At 35.1% G+C, this 19,506-nt stretch overlaps 2 protein-coding genes across 6 annotated transcripts; one reads left to right on the top strand and one right to left on the bottom strand.

Annotated features, from left to right (window-relative positions):
- The first annotated feature begins 2,249 nt into the window (after window positions 1–2,249).
- LOC111990174 (protodermal factor 1) lies at window positions 2,250–3,963 on the top strand. Its single transcript, XM_024021967.2, has 3 exons — window positions 2,250–2,481; window positions 2,931–3,342; window positions 3,436–3,963. The coding sequence occupies exons 1-3, from the start codon at window positions 2,328–2,330 to the stop codon at window positions 3,764–3,766; spliced, it is 897 nt and encodes a 298-aa protein (XP_023877735.1). The 5' UTR covers window positions 2,250–2,327; the 3' UTR covers window positions 3,767–3,963.
- An 881-nt stretch (window positions 3,964–4,844) lies between these two features.
- Window positions 4,845–14,065, bottom strand: LOC111990123 (uncharacterized). Of its 5 annotated transcripts, none has more exons than XR_010628881.1 (3): window positions 13,903–14,065; window positions 10,708–12,014; window positions 4,845–5,127 (listed from the first exon to the last, which is right to left on the bottom strand). XR_010628881.1 is itself a non-coding variant. In XM_024021913.2 (2 exons), the coding sequence occupies exon 2, from the start codon at window positions 12,010–12,012 to the stop codon at window positions 10,972–10,974; it is 1,041 nt and encodes a 346-aa protein (XP_023877681.1). In that variant the 5' UTR covers window positions 12,013–12,014; window positions 13,903–14,065; the 3' UTR covers window positions 10,413–10,971. The 5 variants fall into 5 exon arrangements, 1 of the variants encoding a protein (XP_023877681.1); XR_002880599.2 differs by having other exon boundaries at window positions 4,845–5,121; XR_010628882.1 differs by lacking the exon at window positions 4,845–5,127 and adding an exon at window positions 8,424–9,861.
- Between the last annotated feature and the right edge of the window lie 5,441 nt (window positions 14,066–19,506).

The raw sequence follows: 19,506 nt of genomic DNA, 5'->3' as shown, positions 1-19,506 counted from the left end.
CTACTTGGTTCATCAATCCCCAATTCCTCACATATACCTTTTAATTCAAAATAACTAAGCAAATCAGGATCCTTATACACAATTTCAACTTTCCCTTCAAAGTATTCTAAACTAGGGTTCCACAAAAAAGCACCCCCATAATGTACCTCCAATTTCACTTCCTCATCCATCTGTAATAGCAAATTACCATTTGACACGTATACAATTAACAATTAAAGAATTGTAAACAATAAAAGAGTAAACATTTGCATGTTTCTGTTTTGCTTTTGAAATGCAATACACACAGAGGGACCACATTTTCTGCTTTGTTTTTTATTCTGTTTTACTAAACACATGCAAACACTGAAAATTTAAAGCAAATAGAAACTTGGGTCCACTGTGAGACACAATGACCACGACAGATAGACAAAATGCCCACAAACAAACACAAATCCAAAAAACAGGTGGTCACATTTTTCATAAGCATCAACAGACACAACCAATATTCTCATTCCATTACATGTAACATTGACCATTGATTGAATACTAAAAACACAATAAACAACCACGAGCCCAAAGTAAAAACCCAAACAGTGACTGATTTCTTACCAGGATTTTAATCCCTCGAACAACCCATTGCTCGTCTGGGCTTACACTTGCAACACAATGTCAATATCAGATGCAGAAATGGATTTTCGCTTTCCTAGGGCTCACGAGGGAAAGAGAGTGAGTTCGTGTTGTTTGATCAGTTTTATGTTCTAATTTGGAATAAAAACGTGTTTGTTTAACGTCTGAAGGTGAGGTGAGCAACGGGGGAGTAACGAATTGAAGTTCAGGTGGGCAAAGTGATAAATTTTGAACCACGAGTAGGCAAAATGAAAACAGGCCAAACCTTAGGTGAGTTTGCTGTAATTATCTCTTTATTTATTTAGTGGGTGATGTAATAGTCTCTCGTTAAAACAGAATGAGATTTCTATTAAAAAAGTATTTGAGGTAAGCCAAACCCTTATGGGAAAATGACAAAACAATTAATTTTATTAATGACTCTTTATATTTCTCATGAAAATTATGTCAAAACTTTCCTAATGTAATTTATTAACAATGTTAACATGACCCAATAAATTAAATGAGTCACATAAATAGAGGAAAATGAAGTTCTTTTTTTCTTTTTCTTTTTCTATTTTTTATGGGAGGAAAAGGAAGTTCTTAAAACATCTATGCTTCTAATAATATAAGTAATTGCACCCATAAAAGATTTGTAGTTGTCATCTTTAACACTGCTTTGGTGAGATCTGATGTGGAACTTACAAACTTAAACGTCCTCACCAACTTTTAGGACTCAACATAACGATATTCCTTGCTTACGTATGTCACTCAATACTCGTAAGAAAGTCATATAACAATTTTTTTTCTTTTTTTTTTCTTTTTTTTGGGTTAGTTGTTTGAAAATTTTTTTATCTCATTTTTTTTTTCCCTCTCATATCGGCTATTTCATTAAAAATTTAGCCTTTTCTTCAGAAACAAATTTAGCTCGTCTTGTATTTGCTTCGAAGTTTTATTAGTAGCGTTAATTAGTCTTTAGGTCTAGCCATATCCTAATATGCATTTTTTTTTTCTTTTTTTTTTTCTTTTTTGATATCGGTTCTTGCCAATGCCATATCTATCTGCTTATACTTAGCCCTGGCATTTTTGCATCTATGAATTGTTTTTGTGATTATATTTAACCAAAGTCAATTATTTTCTGAAGGCTTTAGCTTTCATGCATTCTATTAAGTGCGAGATGGGACAATGGGAGTTTTTTTTTTTTGTTGTTGTTCCACATTTAATATTCATGTTTTCCAGTTTTTAATTATGTATAAGCTTAAGGCTTAAGCTCTCACTATTTCACACACACTGAATCTTAAGGGGGAAAAGGAAAAGCCCTAGATTCCTTAAAAAAGAGACATGCAATTATTAGCCGAAGCTCAGCTCCACTACTATTAGCAAGAGTGACAACTTATATGCATCCATAGCCAAAATTAACCCACACCAGACGAGACAATCAACCTCAATACATAATTTACCGTGGAAGAAATAAATATTATATTAGAGGAATAGCAGTGTTAGGCAAAGCTGATTGGAATGCTTGGCTGGTGTTTTAAACCAAAGCATTATTGTAGCAATTGAAGTAGTAAATGATAAGAGTAAATGCTCCTGCAACACATCAACTAACCACACCCTCCTTCACCTGCTTGTATTTACTTCACCATGTCTAGCCTTTATATTCACCACTGCTTCCTTGTCTCAAACACTCTCATCCTACACTTTCCTCTTTCCCTTCAGCCTTAGTTCTTTAGAAGCACACAGAGATGGAGAGGCAGACAAGCAAGTTTAGTTCTATGTTCACATGGACTTTGGTCGCTGCATTGCTCTCTCAGAACTTGGTGATGCATGTAGTGTCAACAAGCTTTGAAGATCAGAAGAACTACTTCTACTTCCCTCCAGACCCACATTTCCCAAGAGGTATATCTTTCTCTTACATCCTCACACACAGGGACATGTTTTGGTGCTATAGATTACACTTAATAGAATATTAAAGTGTTTTTGGTATAAAATAACTGTAGTTAAGTAAAGTCAAAACATTTCCCCTCAAGATGGCTAGTTTTTCAAGTAAAAAGTCTTCAGCTTCTAGGCTTTACTAGAGCGTAGCCACAGTCAATGTAATGGCCATACCAGAAATATATTGCATCAAGCTTAAAGTTGCTGATTATTTTTCAAGTAGAATTTCTTCAGCTTCTATGCTTTACTAGTGTGTACTGTGTAGCCAGAGTCAACATGATGGCCATGTTTCTAGCAGTATGTCACGTTTTATTTAGTAATTATATCAGAAATATATTGCATCAAGCTTAACGTCACTCGAATTATAATATTTTCACTCTCATCCCACAATCTGCACTGCATTGATTTTACAGGTAGTCCTCCGATTACAGTTAGTCCTCCCTATGTAAGCACACCACCACCAGATGGAGGCTATGGAACACCACCACCACATGGAGGCACACCACCATCGCATGGGGGCACACCACCATCACATGGAGGCACACCACCTTCTCATGGAAATCCACCACATCACGGAGGCCACAGCCCAAAACCACCAAGCCCTTCAAATTGTGGAACCCCCCCACATCATGATCCAACTCCATCAACACCATCTACTCCTTCAGGAGGTGGTGGTTACTACAATTCCCCACCAACTTCACAAGGTAGCCCCCCAACACCAATCATCGAAACCCCGCCAAGCACCACCACCCCTCCACCAAGCCCCCTCGTACCTACACCTCCATTCCTCCCTGATCCTAATTCACCGATCATTGGTACATGCACGTAAGTTACTATACTTAACACCTGCATGAATATACACGAAATATACTAATGGTCACTAGGTTAACAATTTCATGGATGTTTGCTGATTTGCAGTTACTGGAGGACTCACCCAGGAATCATCTGGGGTCTGTTAGGCTGGTGGGGAACTATGGGCAATGCATTTGGTGTGACTAGCGTTCCAGGGTTTGGAGCACACCTCACCTTGCAGCAAGCACTTTCCAACACACGAACTGATGGGCTTGGGGCACTATATAGAGAAGGGACTGCTTCCTTGCTCAACTCCATGGTGAACAATAGATTCCCTTTCACAACAAAGCAGGTCAGGGAGAGTTTTATGGCAGCACTCAGCTCAAACAAGGCCGCAGCAGCTCAGGCTCATCTTTTCAAGCAGGCAAATGAGGGCAAACTCAAGCCCAGAGACTAGAAGTATTTGGTTCATCAGTTTGTGAAAGCATTTTATCTTTAGACTCTAGCAGTGTGGTGTTATTTAGGATTTTGTGTCTTCTAAGTATCTTATTATATCTGTGATGTCATAGCATGTTAAGATGGATACCATGTCAACAATTTTTATGCTCAGCCTATGTTTTCTTAGTTATAAATAAATTCATGTTTTAGTTTGAATTTAATATTTTCATTGAACTAGAACTCTCAGTGTGTGTGTGTGTGTGTGTGTGTGTGTGTCTCTCTCTCTCTCTCTCTCTCTCTCTAGCCCATCAAAATCACTAGTCTCGCCAAAAGTTGCATACTGGTAGGCACAGCTAGATTAGCTAAAATAGAAACACTTAAATTCAAACTTTGGGGAACAATTTAACCTTTTGCAAATCACTCCATGCTTCAGGCTGCTAAATCAACAAGAAACAGACTCTATTTGGTACACCCACTCAACACATGTTTTTAATTTTTAAATAATATTATACGTATTTTCACATTTTTTTACACACATATTTTCACACGTTTTTAAATACATATTTTCAGTTTTTAAGTGTATATACCAAACACCTTCTAAAGCATTTCTTTTGCAAAATAATTTTTAAAAAAAAAAATGTAGCTGTGGTGTCATTCATGAAGTGCATGTTAGAAGTGCTAGCATGACAAGCACGTTTCGCATAAAAGCAGCGTACACTTTTCCACTTTTCAAAAGACCAATATTTACAATATTCTTTTTCAAAACTACATAGAGCCATCTTAGCTGTTATCCAAAGCAATGGCAGCATAGTGGCATGATAAATACACTGAAGGGAGTATCTCTATAATGACAGCAAATAGGAAAATTAAGACTCGGGCATAGGCATGCATTAGCATCTAGAACAGCATTAGGAAAGCCATTAATTACCAATTCAAGTTCTCTAAGCAGCTTGGGGATAAGAAAGTCCTAAGATTCAGGTCACTAATGCTATTACAGGTTACAGCACTAGCAAAGCTAAATCTTAGCGTTATTAAATCATAGATTAGTTACCACATAACTCGTGTCAGCTTAGAATTCAATAAGTTCTGGTCGCTCCTAATCATTCATAATTTCCACTGTTTCAAGACAACGTTCATTATATCTTGACTGTAAATAAACAATTAAATTCTCCTTCAATAAAGATGTGAAGAACATAACATAACAAAGAACTTACAAAATGAAAATACAAGCCTTATCTGTCAAATATCCATCTTATTTATAACTACGACTCCCACCATTTGGTGGGTGAGGGAAGGCAGAGAGCAGGAGGTGGAGGGTGGGTGGATGTTGATTTTCACCACACCCTTTATCATGTTAATGCCTGCGGCACAATGCTGCAACTTATGCAAAAATGATTATATTAGTATAAAAGATTTTAATATCCTTAAAATCAAGATAACGTTTCAGCTATAAGATGCAAGAATGTAATAATTTTGCATCATTATCATCTCACTGTTCCCTAAAATAGACTTGCAGCAGTTTATAGATATTAGAGCTATCTAATGAAGGGTTCCAACAACAGTTTGAATCTTTTGAATGGAGGTTGTATGATGTGAACCCAATTCACATATACAATGTGCTAATGATTTCAATTCGATGATGATTTTCAGGACTTTTCTTATAACAATAATTATGTGGATAATTTCTCTGTTTTTCTCTACTGTTATATATATTAAAACCAACCATGAACAAAATTCTCTACGCCAACAGAAACAAATTTCAACAACTCAAAGAAGGGTAGATAAATTGGTTCCCTGTTATAGACATCTTTACCAAAATAGAACCATTAGCAAGCAAACAATATGATTGAAGTGAAAAGATTAATTTCACTACTGGTCATGTGTTAAAGAGAACTCCAAATTCAACCATAACAGTTGACAGATCCTGCAATCTTTTGTTAAATATAAATAAAATGCATGCCTAGATCAAAAATAGTTTCCCATCACAACACATCTGACATATCTACAGAGAACAGATGAAGTAATTTAACATAACAATAAATGCATATCAACCGAACTAACAAGACAACAAAAGAAAGGAAATACCTCGTAATAATGGAGTATACAGTCACAATTTCTTCAAATATAGTGTGGTCCCAGATTGGAACACTTCTAATGGCTAATGCAATGCTTCATTAGATCTAGATTGAGACCATGATTCTAGTTCCTTTTCATTTCCATTTTTCTTTTTCATTTCTTTTAATGTGGGGGAGGTGGTGGGGAAGAGGGCTAATTTGATGGAAGACCATGATTCAGTGGCACTAAATGATTTCTAGGTACAGCAAAAATTAAATAGCAGCAAGCTAGTTATAATCTGAAAAACATTATTTCACATCAACAGATATGAAGACGACTTGCAAATATAATAGGAAATTTGGCAAGTGGAACCCTCAAGTTGGTATCCAGAAAAATCAGCTGAATGGAAGTTAATTGAATAACAAACTTGATATTTACTTATAATCAAAGAGAGAAAGCCAAAAGAACAGAGAGCTGGAACGCAAGCTATGAGAATTGCATGTGTATATTGAGAAATATTTTAATGGGACACAACCACCACCAGAGGAGTATGAGAATTCCTAACATTGATGTAGCAAATTCTATTAAAGCATAATATCAATAATAAATAGGAGATCCTATCAAAAAAAATAATAATAAATAATAAATAGGAGATGACCTTTACAAAGCCATACCAGGTTTGGTCAATATGTATTATGTACCTAGGCCCAAGTGTACTAAGTATGACATTAATTCCCAACTGTACCATGTTGTGGTTGGTAAAGAAAAGGAAGGTGGTGTGAAGCTGTCAAATTCAAATTTTTTCAAATTCAATCAGAATCCTACTGCCTAAAACCTTCTCTATTTTCTTTCTTTTTTTGGAGTGTCCAACTAGATAAAATTGGTAGTCATTATCACGCAAAATTTCAGGACTTACCGAAATATTTCAAGGAAAACATTACTGAAAACATTGCTGAAATTTTATGCATTCAAATGTAAATCTTGATTTATATTCTTGACCTATAGTTTTTAAATAGAGTGAGCATGATTTGTAACTCAAAGAATCAATAAACTATATTATCTCAACCTTCTAGTCAAGCTGATTATAAGGTTCTGTATAACCTCCATTGTTAACCATTTTCTGGTGAACCCAGCAACTTTATATATACATACACCTCTCAAATATAGCTTTACATTAAAGCAAATGATTCTCAACAAAAAAATAAATAAATAAAGCAAATAAAAGGTAGCTAGGGGATGAAAAATGTTTTTTTGTTTTTTCAATTTCTAGAAGACAAAAGGCTAAAAATGAAATACTAAAGGTTTAGGACGTCAAATGCAACTGGAATGGATGGGTCTAATTCTTGAGAGTGGCTACTTTTGCTGAAGGAACACCATATTCAGATATTCCCTTCCAAAAACCTTGCATTGTTAGACAATAACCAGGTATTGCACTTGCTATTATGGGCTAAAGAATATACTTAATGAAAGCAATGCTTTCACCCTGATCTAAACAAACCTCAAAACCAACATTTGACACCAAAAAAAAAAAGTGCAAATTTTTGAACTGCTTGCAGAACTCAAAAAAGCTTCTATAATAATCAGAAGATAACCAGGATAATAAAAGAATGGAGTGAAGAGGCTTTTAGTTAGGATGATTGGATCACACAATGAACATTAATTTTCTTAAAGTTTTGACAAGTGAATACAAATAAGTAGTTAAAATATAGTTAGATTAGGCATGTTGGCATTATCTCATATGAACAACATGAAGTTGCAATATTGAAGGTACAATTAACATGCATATACATAAATGCCAGAAACCTGCCTTTTAATTGAAAAGAACATGACAAAACTGCAACTTTTATAATGAAAATTACTTTCGAGGAATATGGATATGATATTTGAATAAATACAGGCAACAACATACATGGAAAAACACATGCCAGCTCCTATTGATACTGAAATAAATCTTATATTGGATTAGATGACAGAAGTCTGAGGATCTCCATTGGGACAATGCATAAGCTACCTATCATGTATATTGTATACAAAGATCAGCTTAAACAGCTGAACCAACTCACCTAAGAATGAAGTACAACTGGGCACAGGATTTTGGACCTAGGATTTAGATTGGGTTGACAACCCAACACAATACAATAAATAAAATTATTTTATTGTCGAAGATTTAGCAATAAAAGGGTACATAGACTCCCATAACAGTTTGAATTCATGGGTATCTTGGTTGAAATGTCAGCATAAATTGTTATATAATTAAATTTACCATATCTTAATACCCTTATAAGCTTTAGGGGTTAGTGGTAGTTTATCATCGTAGTAGAGCTGGTGGTCCTAAGTTCAAACTCTATCTCTATTTTGCCTCCCATTTAAAAAGTTAAAAATCCGTTAGGGCCCACAAGTGAAGAATAGTCTTAGAATAAATGCATAAATGATTAAATTAACTATTTCCTAATAGCTTATGCTTTTGAATTAATGATAGTTTATCAAAACTGTTTATGTTTGCAACATATACTAACTATTAAGCAAGTTTGGTTGACTCTTGATGTATCAATAGCATAGATAAACATGTGTTATATTCTACGTCGTTGGACCTTCCCAAAAAAAAAAAAAAAAAAAAAAAATGGAGGAAAGTTGTTATTTCATTAATCAGAGGAAGAAATTGTAGGGAATATACACGAATTCTCATATTTGTGAGAGGCGAAAAATAGATAGGAAAAATAACACACACACAAGACAATCACAAGACACAAGAAATTACGTGATTCGGCAATTTGCCTACGTCCACAGAGTTGCAGTGATTTACTATTTTCAAGTGAAAATACAAGATGTGGTAATATAGTGTTTTTGTCTCTCTAACAACACAAACCAAACCCTAATCTGAAACAATAGTATTTATATCCCACACAAGCAATTCACAATGAGCCAAAAATGGGTCGACTTGGGGCTATTGGCCCAAGCTTCTGCTCCATGGACTAGGCCTCAAAAAATCTCTTATTAAAAACCGTAACACTTTTATTTCAGTTCAAATCATAATCCGAATCAAATATAAACTAGGCTCTACATAGCCCAACAAAAATATCGAAATACAGAGTCTCCATTGCATGGAGGTGAGTTTTCTATCCAAATAAGATCTTCATCTATATTTTTGGCAAGCCTTGCTAATGAGTGGCCTAATGAATTACCAGTGTGCTTTATACAAAGTAAACTGACAAACTCTTAATGCGGCTACTATGGGTGCATCTGTATAAGCCGTTGGAAAACTGTGTTTTGAGTTTAAAATGAACATTTGTAAAAAAAAAAAAAAAAAGCTACGAGGAGTTGTGGTTGCAAAACAAAGTTTTGGATTTTAAAAACTCTCTTTTAATCTCCAAAATGTCTAACAAAACGGATCCTATATATTGGATTTCATGAAGAATACATCCCAGCCTGGAGAAGTGTGGTCCTGAGGAAGATAATGAGCTCATAACAAACAAACTATCACCTTTGACTATAAGCTCTATAAAGCCACCTTTCATTGCAAAAATGATTGTCTTTCCTGCAGGCAAGGATCTCTACCTCTTCACTATCTCACACTGATGGAGGCCATAACCTCTCCCTTCTCATCACGAACAATCACACCAAACCCCGTTGCTCTGGACTCCTTGAAAATAGCAGCATCGTAATTTTAAGGAGATTTGGTGTTGGGGTAAACCACCAAGACAGCAACTGTTGTAGAGCTGGTCTTGAATTATATTGTTGCACACAATGAAACTCCTCAAGGATGTCCCTAGCCTGAGCATTGAGAGTCTGTGGCTGTTGTAATTCAGTTCTGCAAGTCACTGCATTTTGTTGGTGACAGATGACCCATGTCAGTACTAGAAACAGCTCCAATTCCAAAGGCTCAAGGGGAGAAATCAGCTCTTCCACCAGTTGAAGCATGTCCTCTTGACCATGGGAACACTTCTGGAGATGCACAGAGCAGCTGGCCCAAACATCTTGGGCAGCTCCACAGTCCCACAAAGCATGAATTTGTAAATTCTCCATGGAAGATTAATTTGCTTCTAATTCGCCTATTCAAGACTTAACACATAAGTAATGTTCAATTGAAGTAAGAGTCGTGGTTTCAAAGGTCTAGTTATATGCGTCTTAGGGAAAACATTTTTTAATTTGGGTTTTTATTTAATAAACTATGGTCAATTTTGTAGTCAGGGGCAAAACTATAATTTCAACAACTGTTTCAAATTAAGGGTATTTAAAAAATTTATATATGTCTACAAATTTTTTTAAGATCCTAAGTATCTTAGGATTTAGTTTCTTTGAGTCTAGGTTAGTTTTTTCATTAGGTTTTTATTTTACTAGTCAAACTAGAAGTCCTAAGAGCTAAAAGGTTCAACCTAAATTTTATTAGGAAGTCATTTTTCTATTTTATCTACCTACCTTTCTTCTATCCCCATCATCCAACAGCAGAACCCCACAGCTACACCAAACAACAACAAAAAGATAAAAATAAAAATAAAAATTCTCACAGCCCCCCAAACCACCACCAGATACAGCGCTGCAACCTAGCACCTACCACTTAAAATATTGTCCAAGGCAATATATCCATCAAATTCAACACACAGAACAAGGAATTGATGTCAGCATATCTAGTTCACTTACTGAATATTCTTCATAGAAAAATGACTGAATAAACAGTGGATATTGAATCTCTTTACACCATTCTAATAAAATCCTGCCCATCAATTTACATGTTCAACATGGATTTTTAGTCTGGACAAGTATGGAAATTTAAATTGTATCCTAAATCAGAGCAATCATGCCAATATCCTATTAAAGCAACAGAGACTATTGTAGTTCCATAACATGTTGAATAATAAAGCATTTACATTCAATACTGTTTTAATTTCCATGGATAGCATCATTTACCTAACACTTCAGTGTGCATGCTTCAAGCAAAGCATCTACATTTGGGAAAATGCCATAGCTTTTTCTTCATGTGATTCACTTAAATTCTAATTGATTTGGAAGAACGATCTCACCAGGTAAACTTTCCAACTCTCACTCACATTTGAGAGATTGCCGATAAAATTAGTGATATGCTGTACAACCAAATTGCTTCAGATTCTGGCCAGACTTTATTCCACATAAATCTTAAAGGCCGAGGAAAATGTGGCTCTATATAGGTTCTGATCAGCTTATATGAGATTCAAACCATTTAAAGATCTGGTCAGAATGTAAGCTAGTCATTTCATGGTAGGCAAATGCAAGATTCAACTCCTCTTGGATGTGTTGTGCTAAATGCTTATCTGGCAAATGGATATTACTCTCCTTGAGTGCTAGTTTCCAACGTGTAGCACGTCCATCATTTTTCATATATCCATTTTCATCAATGAAGCCCTTCTCTTGGAAAAGTTCAAACAACTTAGCAGAAACAGTTTGGTCAATACCTGGAATTCTGTCGGCAAAAAAGTGTGAAGACAAGGGGAACTCCATGCATTCAATCTCTGCAACATCAACACCTTTATTTCTCAAAATTTCCAAATTTTCATGAATCTTCTGCTGCCTCAATTGATCTTTGGGCATGTGCACAAATAGTGTAGGTGGATAATCCTCAGTGATATCCATTTGATCAAATCTGCCCTCGGCAATCATAAGTGTAATACTACTGAACTTCAACTGAGTGGCAAGAACAGAAACAAAGTACCCTCCAGAGGAGGCCCCCAAAGCCACAAGAGGAAGCTTTTGAAGCTTATTTTTCTCAACCCACCACCTTATAATATCTTTAACAATGAACATCTCCTCCCCAAATGTCCAGCATCTACCTGCACTTGAGATGGTAAGAACAGCAAACTTTTGAGTAAGAGCATGAAGGACGAGTAGCCTTTCTTCAGGCAAACCAACACAATTAGGGCAGGTAGAAGATCTGTCCCAAAAGTTAACAGCTCTGCCACTGCACCCATGTGCCAGAAAAAGAACTGCCTTAGGTGTATCAGGTATTTGCCAAATCAATTCTGTCCCATTCAGAACCTCCATCGTTGGATTAAATTGCACCAAAGACTCAAAGCTATTCCATTTCTGCTTCAGAAGTCCAGATGATAATATGGTTTTTCTACCATTATCATGAACTAACAATATTAAAAGTACAAGAATCAGAATAACAGACAGTAAAATTGTGATTCGAAACTTTTGAGGCCCATTCCAAGCCTTTGATTTGATTCCACGCTTCCACATTACTGCAAAGTAAGATACAGAGAATTGAGGATTCTTCTGATTGAATTTTCAAAATAACAAAATATGACATAAATGCAACATGGAGGCTATATTTTGACGTAGAATTTCTGTAGCTTGTTAACGTTTATAGCTGTTATGGCTGCAAGCAGAAAAATATTTAAAATGAGATTTATTGATCTTCAATATTCAATATTCAAAACCAATGGGAACAAAAACCTCCAGCCAGCTATCCCTAAGAAAACCATTTAGCTTAATCAGATTGAGTTTCTCATTTTCACAAGCCAAACAAACATAAAGTAAATAATATCTACTTCCAGCAAGAGCATGAAACTGTTAACAAAGGGAAAATTAATGCATTAAACAAAGCAGATTTGTTTTACTATAAACCGATAAATCTAAAATGTTCTTTCATCAGGTGATAAAAAATATCCGTAGGATGTAGATGAGAGACAACAACAACAACAACAAGCCTTAATCCCAAATTTTTGGGATCAGCTATAGATCCTCAACAAATTGGTTAGGGTCAGCCACATTTAAAAGATGCAAATGAGAAAAAGAATTAACAAGGAGCAAGCTTCGAGGCTAACGAACAGTAGAAAAATCATTTAAGTTCAAGTGGGTTTTTTAAGTTTCCTTGATGTTAGAAGTCAATACTTTTGCTTGTACACGTTTTCTTAAATTGTTTTAAGTCAATGATATTTTGATAATCCAATAATTTCTTATAAGTGGGATGTATTAGTGGTTTCCATTTTTTTATATATATAAATATTTGTGGTTTCCATTTGTTAGCAAGAACAAAAGATCTTCACTCCTCAGTCAGAGTCTGTCATGCCAAGCAAGGTCATAGTTGGCAACATTTGGCAATAACATAACCTTTAACCATTTTTGCAGGAGTGGCCACTCTCAAGATCGAACCTGTGCACTTGACTTAGATAGCCTGAGACTTTTACAGTTCTATTCTTTAGCAATTGAATTTAATTATTCAACTTCTATACTTAATTTTTGTATAACAATTTTTGCCAAGACAGTAATTTTGGAATTGAATACTTTCAAATTTTCAATCCTATTCCTAATGGAAATGAGAGATGTTTTATAACCGTACCTATGTACTCTCAATTCAATGGAAACTTATCCACTTAAAGACAATTCCATGATGCAACTCAGCCCCAAGTGCATGGTTTAACTGAACCCGAGTCTTAGAATTTCTTCTCCATCTCTCATTTGTCTTCTCATAGACGATTACACCACAACCAACAATTGTAACACTCATTTTTCAAACCATCAACCTAATTTTACAACCCAAATGTTTTTCCCAAGTCCACCTTTTTCATTAAGGTGACTGAACAAATCAAGACCATAAAACTTTATAAATCACCTAATTCATTTATAAAACTCTTTCCTCCTCTTCCACCCTATGGACCCTAAAATCATAGTCTTTCCTAAACCAAAATGCAGCTTAATTGTGACCTATAGCACTTCTAGTTACTGCTTACAAGGCTTAAGCTTCATCTTCTTCACTCTAAATCCAAAACACATATTGACAAAATTTCACACGCAATTACAATTTGCAAGCTCTACATTTCCATCAAATAATTGCCTGATCTTCTAAAATACACACACACACATATATATATACATAAAACTCAAGATGCAATTGAAGCAAAACAGCAAATATCCAAAAAAAACCAATAACTGATACAATAATAATGCAATCCAAGTTTCTGTTTAGTTGTTGAGAAAAAAAAAATGCAGGAAAGAGAAAGAATCCAAAATTTTCTCTTGATTCCCTTTTCTTTTTCCACTGTTTTCCTTGGTTTTCTCAGCAACCAAACAGAGAAACACATGAAATGAGTTACACAAATTGCGGCAAATACAGAAACGGAAACGTACCTTGAGAAAGAATAATCGGAGAGAGAGAGAGAGAGGCGAAGATCTAGATTTAAAGAGTGAAGTTTGAATCTGAAAGAGCCTACGTTATAATACGTTATTTGTCACCATTTTATTAGGTAGTACATCCGTTTCGCTATGTTTATGACTACTGCTGTTCTCTTCTACTCCTCAAATAGACTCTGTTTACTAAAAACGGATAAATTTCAGGTTTTTTTCTTTTTTTTTTTGGTTGTATAAACATTGATTTTTGTATTTATCAGTTAGTTAATAATTCATTTGATTTTAATTAATAGGGAAAGAAAAACAATACAAAATCCCAGGTGATTTTCATTTTCCCAAAAAACAACCCAAGCATTTGATGCATGATGAGTTGTGGTGTCCAAAAAAAAAAAAAATTATACGAGATAAAAATTATATTCAAATTTTTTTTTTTTTTTATGTAGGATAAAAATTCTACTCTGACTTAACTTATGTGTGGCTCTTGCGGTCCTGCTCCTCTATCCCACAAAAATTTATTACTTATGAAAAGACCACCATGTTAAGAGTGCGTGATGGTTATTATTTGACACTTATGTAACTCTAAATATACCCTCTCAAAAAAAAAAAAAAATGTAACTCTAAATATGTATACTTTTTTTTTATGAACCTCTAAATATGTATACATGTTACCACAAGAGCAATTTTTTTTTTTTTTTTTTGAGAGAGAGAGAGAGAGAGAAAGAATTAAGAGAGAACAATGTGGGCCTTTTTTGCCTTTAGATTCTTAGAGCATCCACAGCTGGATTCTATATTTCATCTTATTTTACTATCTCAAAAAGTCACTTTATCAATTATACAATACAATTTTACAATTCTCCAACATCCCAACTTTTATTTTTCAATCCTACTCATTAAAATAATATTTTTACGCAATAAAATAATATATCTCACAATTACCATTATCCAATACAACACATTATTTATACATTATTTATTCTTTCTTTCTCTTTCCTTCTGTCCAAGATCCACAATCAACACCGCTGCTGCACACCAACACCACCACCACCAGCAACCCATAAACTACCGTCAACAAAAAAAAAAAAAAAAAAAAAAAATCATCAACACCACAAAAAAAAAAAAAAAAAACACCCAAAGAAAAAGACCAGAATCACGTCGCTGCACCTATGGCCCTCCGACCATCAACACCACCACCACCACCCTATCCGCCCATCAACACCACACCACAAAAAAAAAAAAAGAAACCAGAGAATTGTAAGCAGATTCGCCGCTGGGAAAAAACCAGACCCACCACCGCCGAAGCTCAAAGGAAGCGGATTCGCGAAGCTCGAAGGAAGCGGAGACCCACCACCGATCTAGAAACTCACCGCTAATCTAGAGACCCACCACCGATTTAGAACCCCACCGCCGATTTAGAAACCCAACGCCGATCTAGAGTGTTGCCGGAGAGAGTGAAGATATTGAGAAGAATCATAGAGCAAGAAGAAGAAGAGAGAGCATAAAGAAAGAGAGAGAAGCAAGAGAGAGAAAAGAAAGAGAAAAAATGAGAGAGGAAAGAGAAATTGCTGGTTAAATTATTTTAATGAGAGGAAGCATTAAAATTTTTTTTTTAATACCATTTAGCTACAGTACCATCTTACATTTGAGATGGTACTGTAGCAAAATCTCAAAATATTTTTGGCATATGCAATATGACATTTCCATTGTGGAGCAGTTTTGGGGCTTAAATGCCGAATGTTCCTAGCATTTGGCATATACAAGCCCCACTGCTGATGCTCTTAGTTTACTGGGTGTCATTCATCTATATTTAAATAGGAGAAAACAAGAGGAGAGCTAAACTCTTAAGCATAATCCAATAAACTCAATTACTATGATTTACCAAAATTGGACCCAAAGTCACTAATCCGTCTAAACTTGAATGAATGAATATATATATATATAAGGGATTTTCGATCATTGGGAAAATTGGTCAAGATAGAACCTTAACATGTGAAATGGATTGAAGAAAAGTTTAACTTATTGACCTGATAGGTTTGTCAACATCTTATTTTATTTGACCTTAGTTTGCATGCAAAATTCCTAATTTAAACTTAAATATTCAAAAAATTTACAATATTGACCTTGGGATTAAGGGAATGTCAAAATTAACTTAATCTATCCAAATTGTCTAATTAGTTAAATTTACAAGTTAATAGTCAAAATGACCAAAATGTCCTTTGTAGGCCAACCTTTGACCTAGTTGATCAACAATCAAACAAACCCAAAAATTCACACCAACCTCCAAATTTCACCATTTTACATCAAAATTTATATTTCCAAACACTTTTTCAAGTTTGACAACAGCTAACTGAGTTTGAGCACAATTTGAGCAAAAATACAACAATATGATCGAGATAAATTTGAACTCGTATCGAAAATAACTGAATTCTCTTTAAAATGAAAGCTTACATGCAAAGATAGGACTTAAAACAAGCAAGAGCAAAAACAATGAAAAAGTAAAAAAAACGCTAGGTCATTTTTGAGACACTGTCCTAAAGTTTAATTATAGTTTAATCTTAATTGAATTATAATCAAATGGCTTTGGTTTGAATAAGGAGTAGTTGGAAAGTTATGACAAACTTCAATTTCGTATGCTTGGATTGCCAAAAATTCCCTTCGAATAATTTTTTTTATTTTAAAATACCAAAATGGGATTTTTAAGCCAAAAAGATGAGTTTAATTCTAACTTCCAAGGTATCTAGTTTTTCAAATTTGAAAATTAGAACCATGAAGTTGACATGTTTAGAAAGTAGACATCACAAGCTTTTCAAGCATCACATTTAAACAAAACGGAGGTCAAAAAGGCCAAAAATTATGTTCGTAAAAATATGACAAATCATGGGAAACCAATAAAAAATGTCCAAAATCAGGTTTTTGTATCAACTTTGCAAACAAATTTCTCATTGCTCATGAAAAAAATGTTTCAAAAATTTTGGAACTTTCTTAAACTAGAGATGATTATCTACATCTTGGAAAAAATGCATATCAAGACAATGTCTGGATTGTTAGAAATCGCTAGTGTAAAAATGGCAAAAACCAACTTTGAGAATTTTTCCCATTTGTTCCACCCAACTTTAGAGATGCATAACTTTTTGCGCACTACACCAAATTCCAAAAAGTTAGGACTTTCAAAAGGTGCTTTGCACAAGCTTTCCAACAATAGCAAGAACTCAAGACAAACCTTCAAATAAGCATGCAAAGATGGTACTTTATGTAACATCCCGACCTAATTGCATGATTAATTTTATGGATTTATATACTTATTATTAGTTTAATTACTTTAAGTGCACAAGGCTTTGATATTTTGATGTATAAGAGCATCCGCATCAGATGTGGCAAAAATTATGCCATTTTGCCACATTAAAACCCTACTTTATTATTTTACCACGTCATTTTACAACATCTCATTTATCAGATGTTTTATACTACAATTCTATATATTAAAATAATATTTCTTACATATTAAAATAATATACTAAATTCCTCCCCCCAGTCATCGTCATCATCAACCACCACGGCAGCAGCAGCAGCAACAACAACGACAACTACAACCACAACCACAACCAGAAAACATATCAGAACAGAACAGATCACCAGGAAAAAAAAAAAAAAAAAAAAACCACCACCGAGATCAGAACAGAGATCGGCACCACCACCGCAACAACAGCAACAACAGCAACAACAACAACTACTACTACAACCACACCCAGAAATAGAACAGAACAGATCACCAGAAAAAAAAAAAAAAAAAAAAAAAAAAAAAAAAAAAAAAAAAACCCACCACTGAGATCAGAACAGAGATTCGCCATCACCGACGATTCGCCCACCACCAGTCGATTCGCCCACCGCCATAACCCACAATCGATTCGCCCACCACCAGCCGATTCGCCCACCGCCATAACCGCCATAACCCACAATCGATTCGCCCACCACCAGCCGATTCGCCCACCGCCATAACCCACAATCAACCCATGAAACTCAACCCACCCACCGCCATAACCCACAACTCGAACCCACCCACCACCGATCTACCCATCCGAACCCACCCATCAAACCACAGCCAAAAAAAGTGAACGGAAAAAAGAAAAATGGAAAAAAAAAAAAAAAAAAAAGAACCCGAAGCGAGAAGAGTGGTGGCCATTGGTCGGGGGCGTCGAGTGGTGTGATCGGCGGCGTTGAGTGGTGGCCATTGGTCTTCGGTGTGCTGTGGAAGACGAAGAGAGAAGATAGAGACGAGAGGGAAGACAGAGATGAGACGGAGAGAGTGATATGATACTGTGATGAGGAGAGAGAATACATAATAAAATAATAATATATATTATGCCACATTTGTCCGTACAGTGCCAAATTTGTGATGGCACTGTAGCATATTGCAAAAATTTAGAACATTTAACACATCTGATAAATGAGTGATTTTAGTGTTTGGTGTGCCAAATGTGCCAAATATTTGGCATTTGGCACATTTGGCACATCTGATACGGATGCTCTTAAATTAGGCTCTATTTTTAATGACATAGAAAGAAGTTTTTAAAAGGTAAGGGTACATATGCATAATTATTTTATTAATTGGGCCTATCTAGAATATAAGTTTTTGGAGGGGTAGTAAGTGTAAATTCTAAAATATTAAGAGCGAGTTATGACCCTTTCATCCCTTATCTCCTTGCTGCATCAGACCCCTTTTTCTTTGTTTCTTTATTCCTTTTATTTCCTTTATTCTTCTTCCTCTTTGCTTGTGCTTGATTCAGCCATCCTTCACCTCACCAACAACCACTCCTCTCTCACACCAACAGCCTTCACTCTTCTTGCAAACAATGACACCATCAAAATACCCAAAACAAGATATAGTTTTATTTACTTACCTACAAACTTTGAAGCTGAAACTTTAGTATTAAGCTTTTGATTTCTTCTTTAGAGAGAGAGATACAGATTCAATGAGAGATATACATGATCCCCCACATCGAATTCAATGTCTCGTCTTTCTTATCTGCATGGCTTTTTTGCCTACTCTGAATAGCTTTTAGCCATTCTTGAATCAAACGGATTTTATCAAAGTTTCACCATTGAAAGGAGTGCTGAGATTTGGGAAAACAAATAAGCTAAGTTCTAGATTTGTTGGACCATTTGAGATACATGAAAGAATTGGATCAAATGCATATCAAGTTGCCTTACCTCCTGCATTGTCCAAGATACATAATGTGTTTCATATCTCTAATCTTAGAAAATATGTTCCTGATTCAAAGCATATGATAGAGTATGAACCACTTCAAAACCAAGAGAACTTGTCATATGAAAAGATCCCAATTAAGATTTTAGATCGTAAGGAGAAAGTTCCTCGCACCAAGACAATTCCTATAGTCAAAGTGTTGTGGAGAAACCATTCTACAGAAGAGGCAACATGGGAGGCAGAGGAGGAAATGAGACAAAAATATCCGTATCTCTTTGTTGAGGGTATATGTACAATTTTCGAGGATGAAAATGTTTTTGAGGGAAGGATGTAACATCCCAACCTAATTGCATGATTAATTTTATGGATTTATATACTTATTACTAGCTTAATTACTTTAAGTG

The sequence above is a fragment of the Quercus suber genome, unplaced genomic scaffold (assembly GCF_002906115.3).
Source record: "Quercus suber isolate HL8 unplaced genomic scaffold, Cork oak 2.0 scaffold_71, whole genome shotgun sequence".
Lineage (NCBI taxonomy): Eukaryota > Viridiplantae > Streptophyta > Magnoliopsida > Fagales > Fagaceae > Quercus > Quercus suber.
The sequence above is the reverse complement of the archived record's forward strand: the minus strand, read 5'-3'. Positions and strand labels throughout refer to the sequence as shown.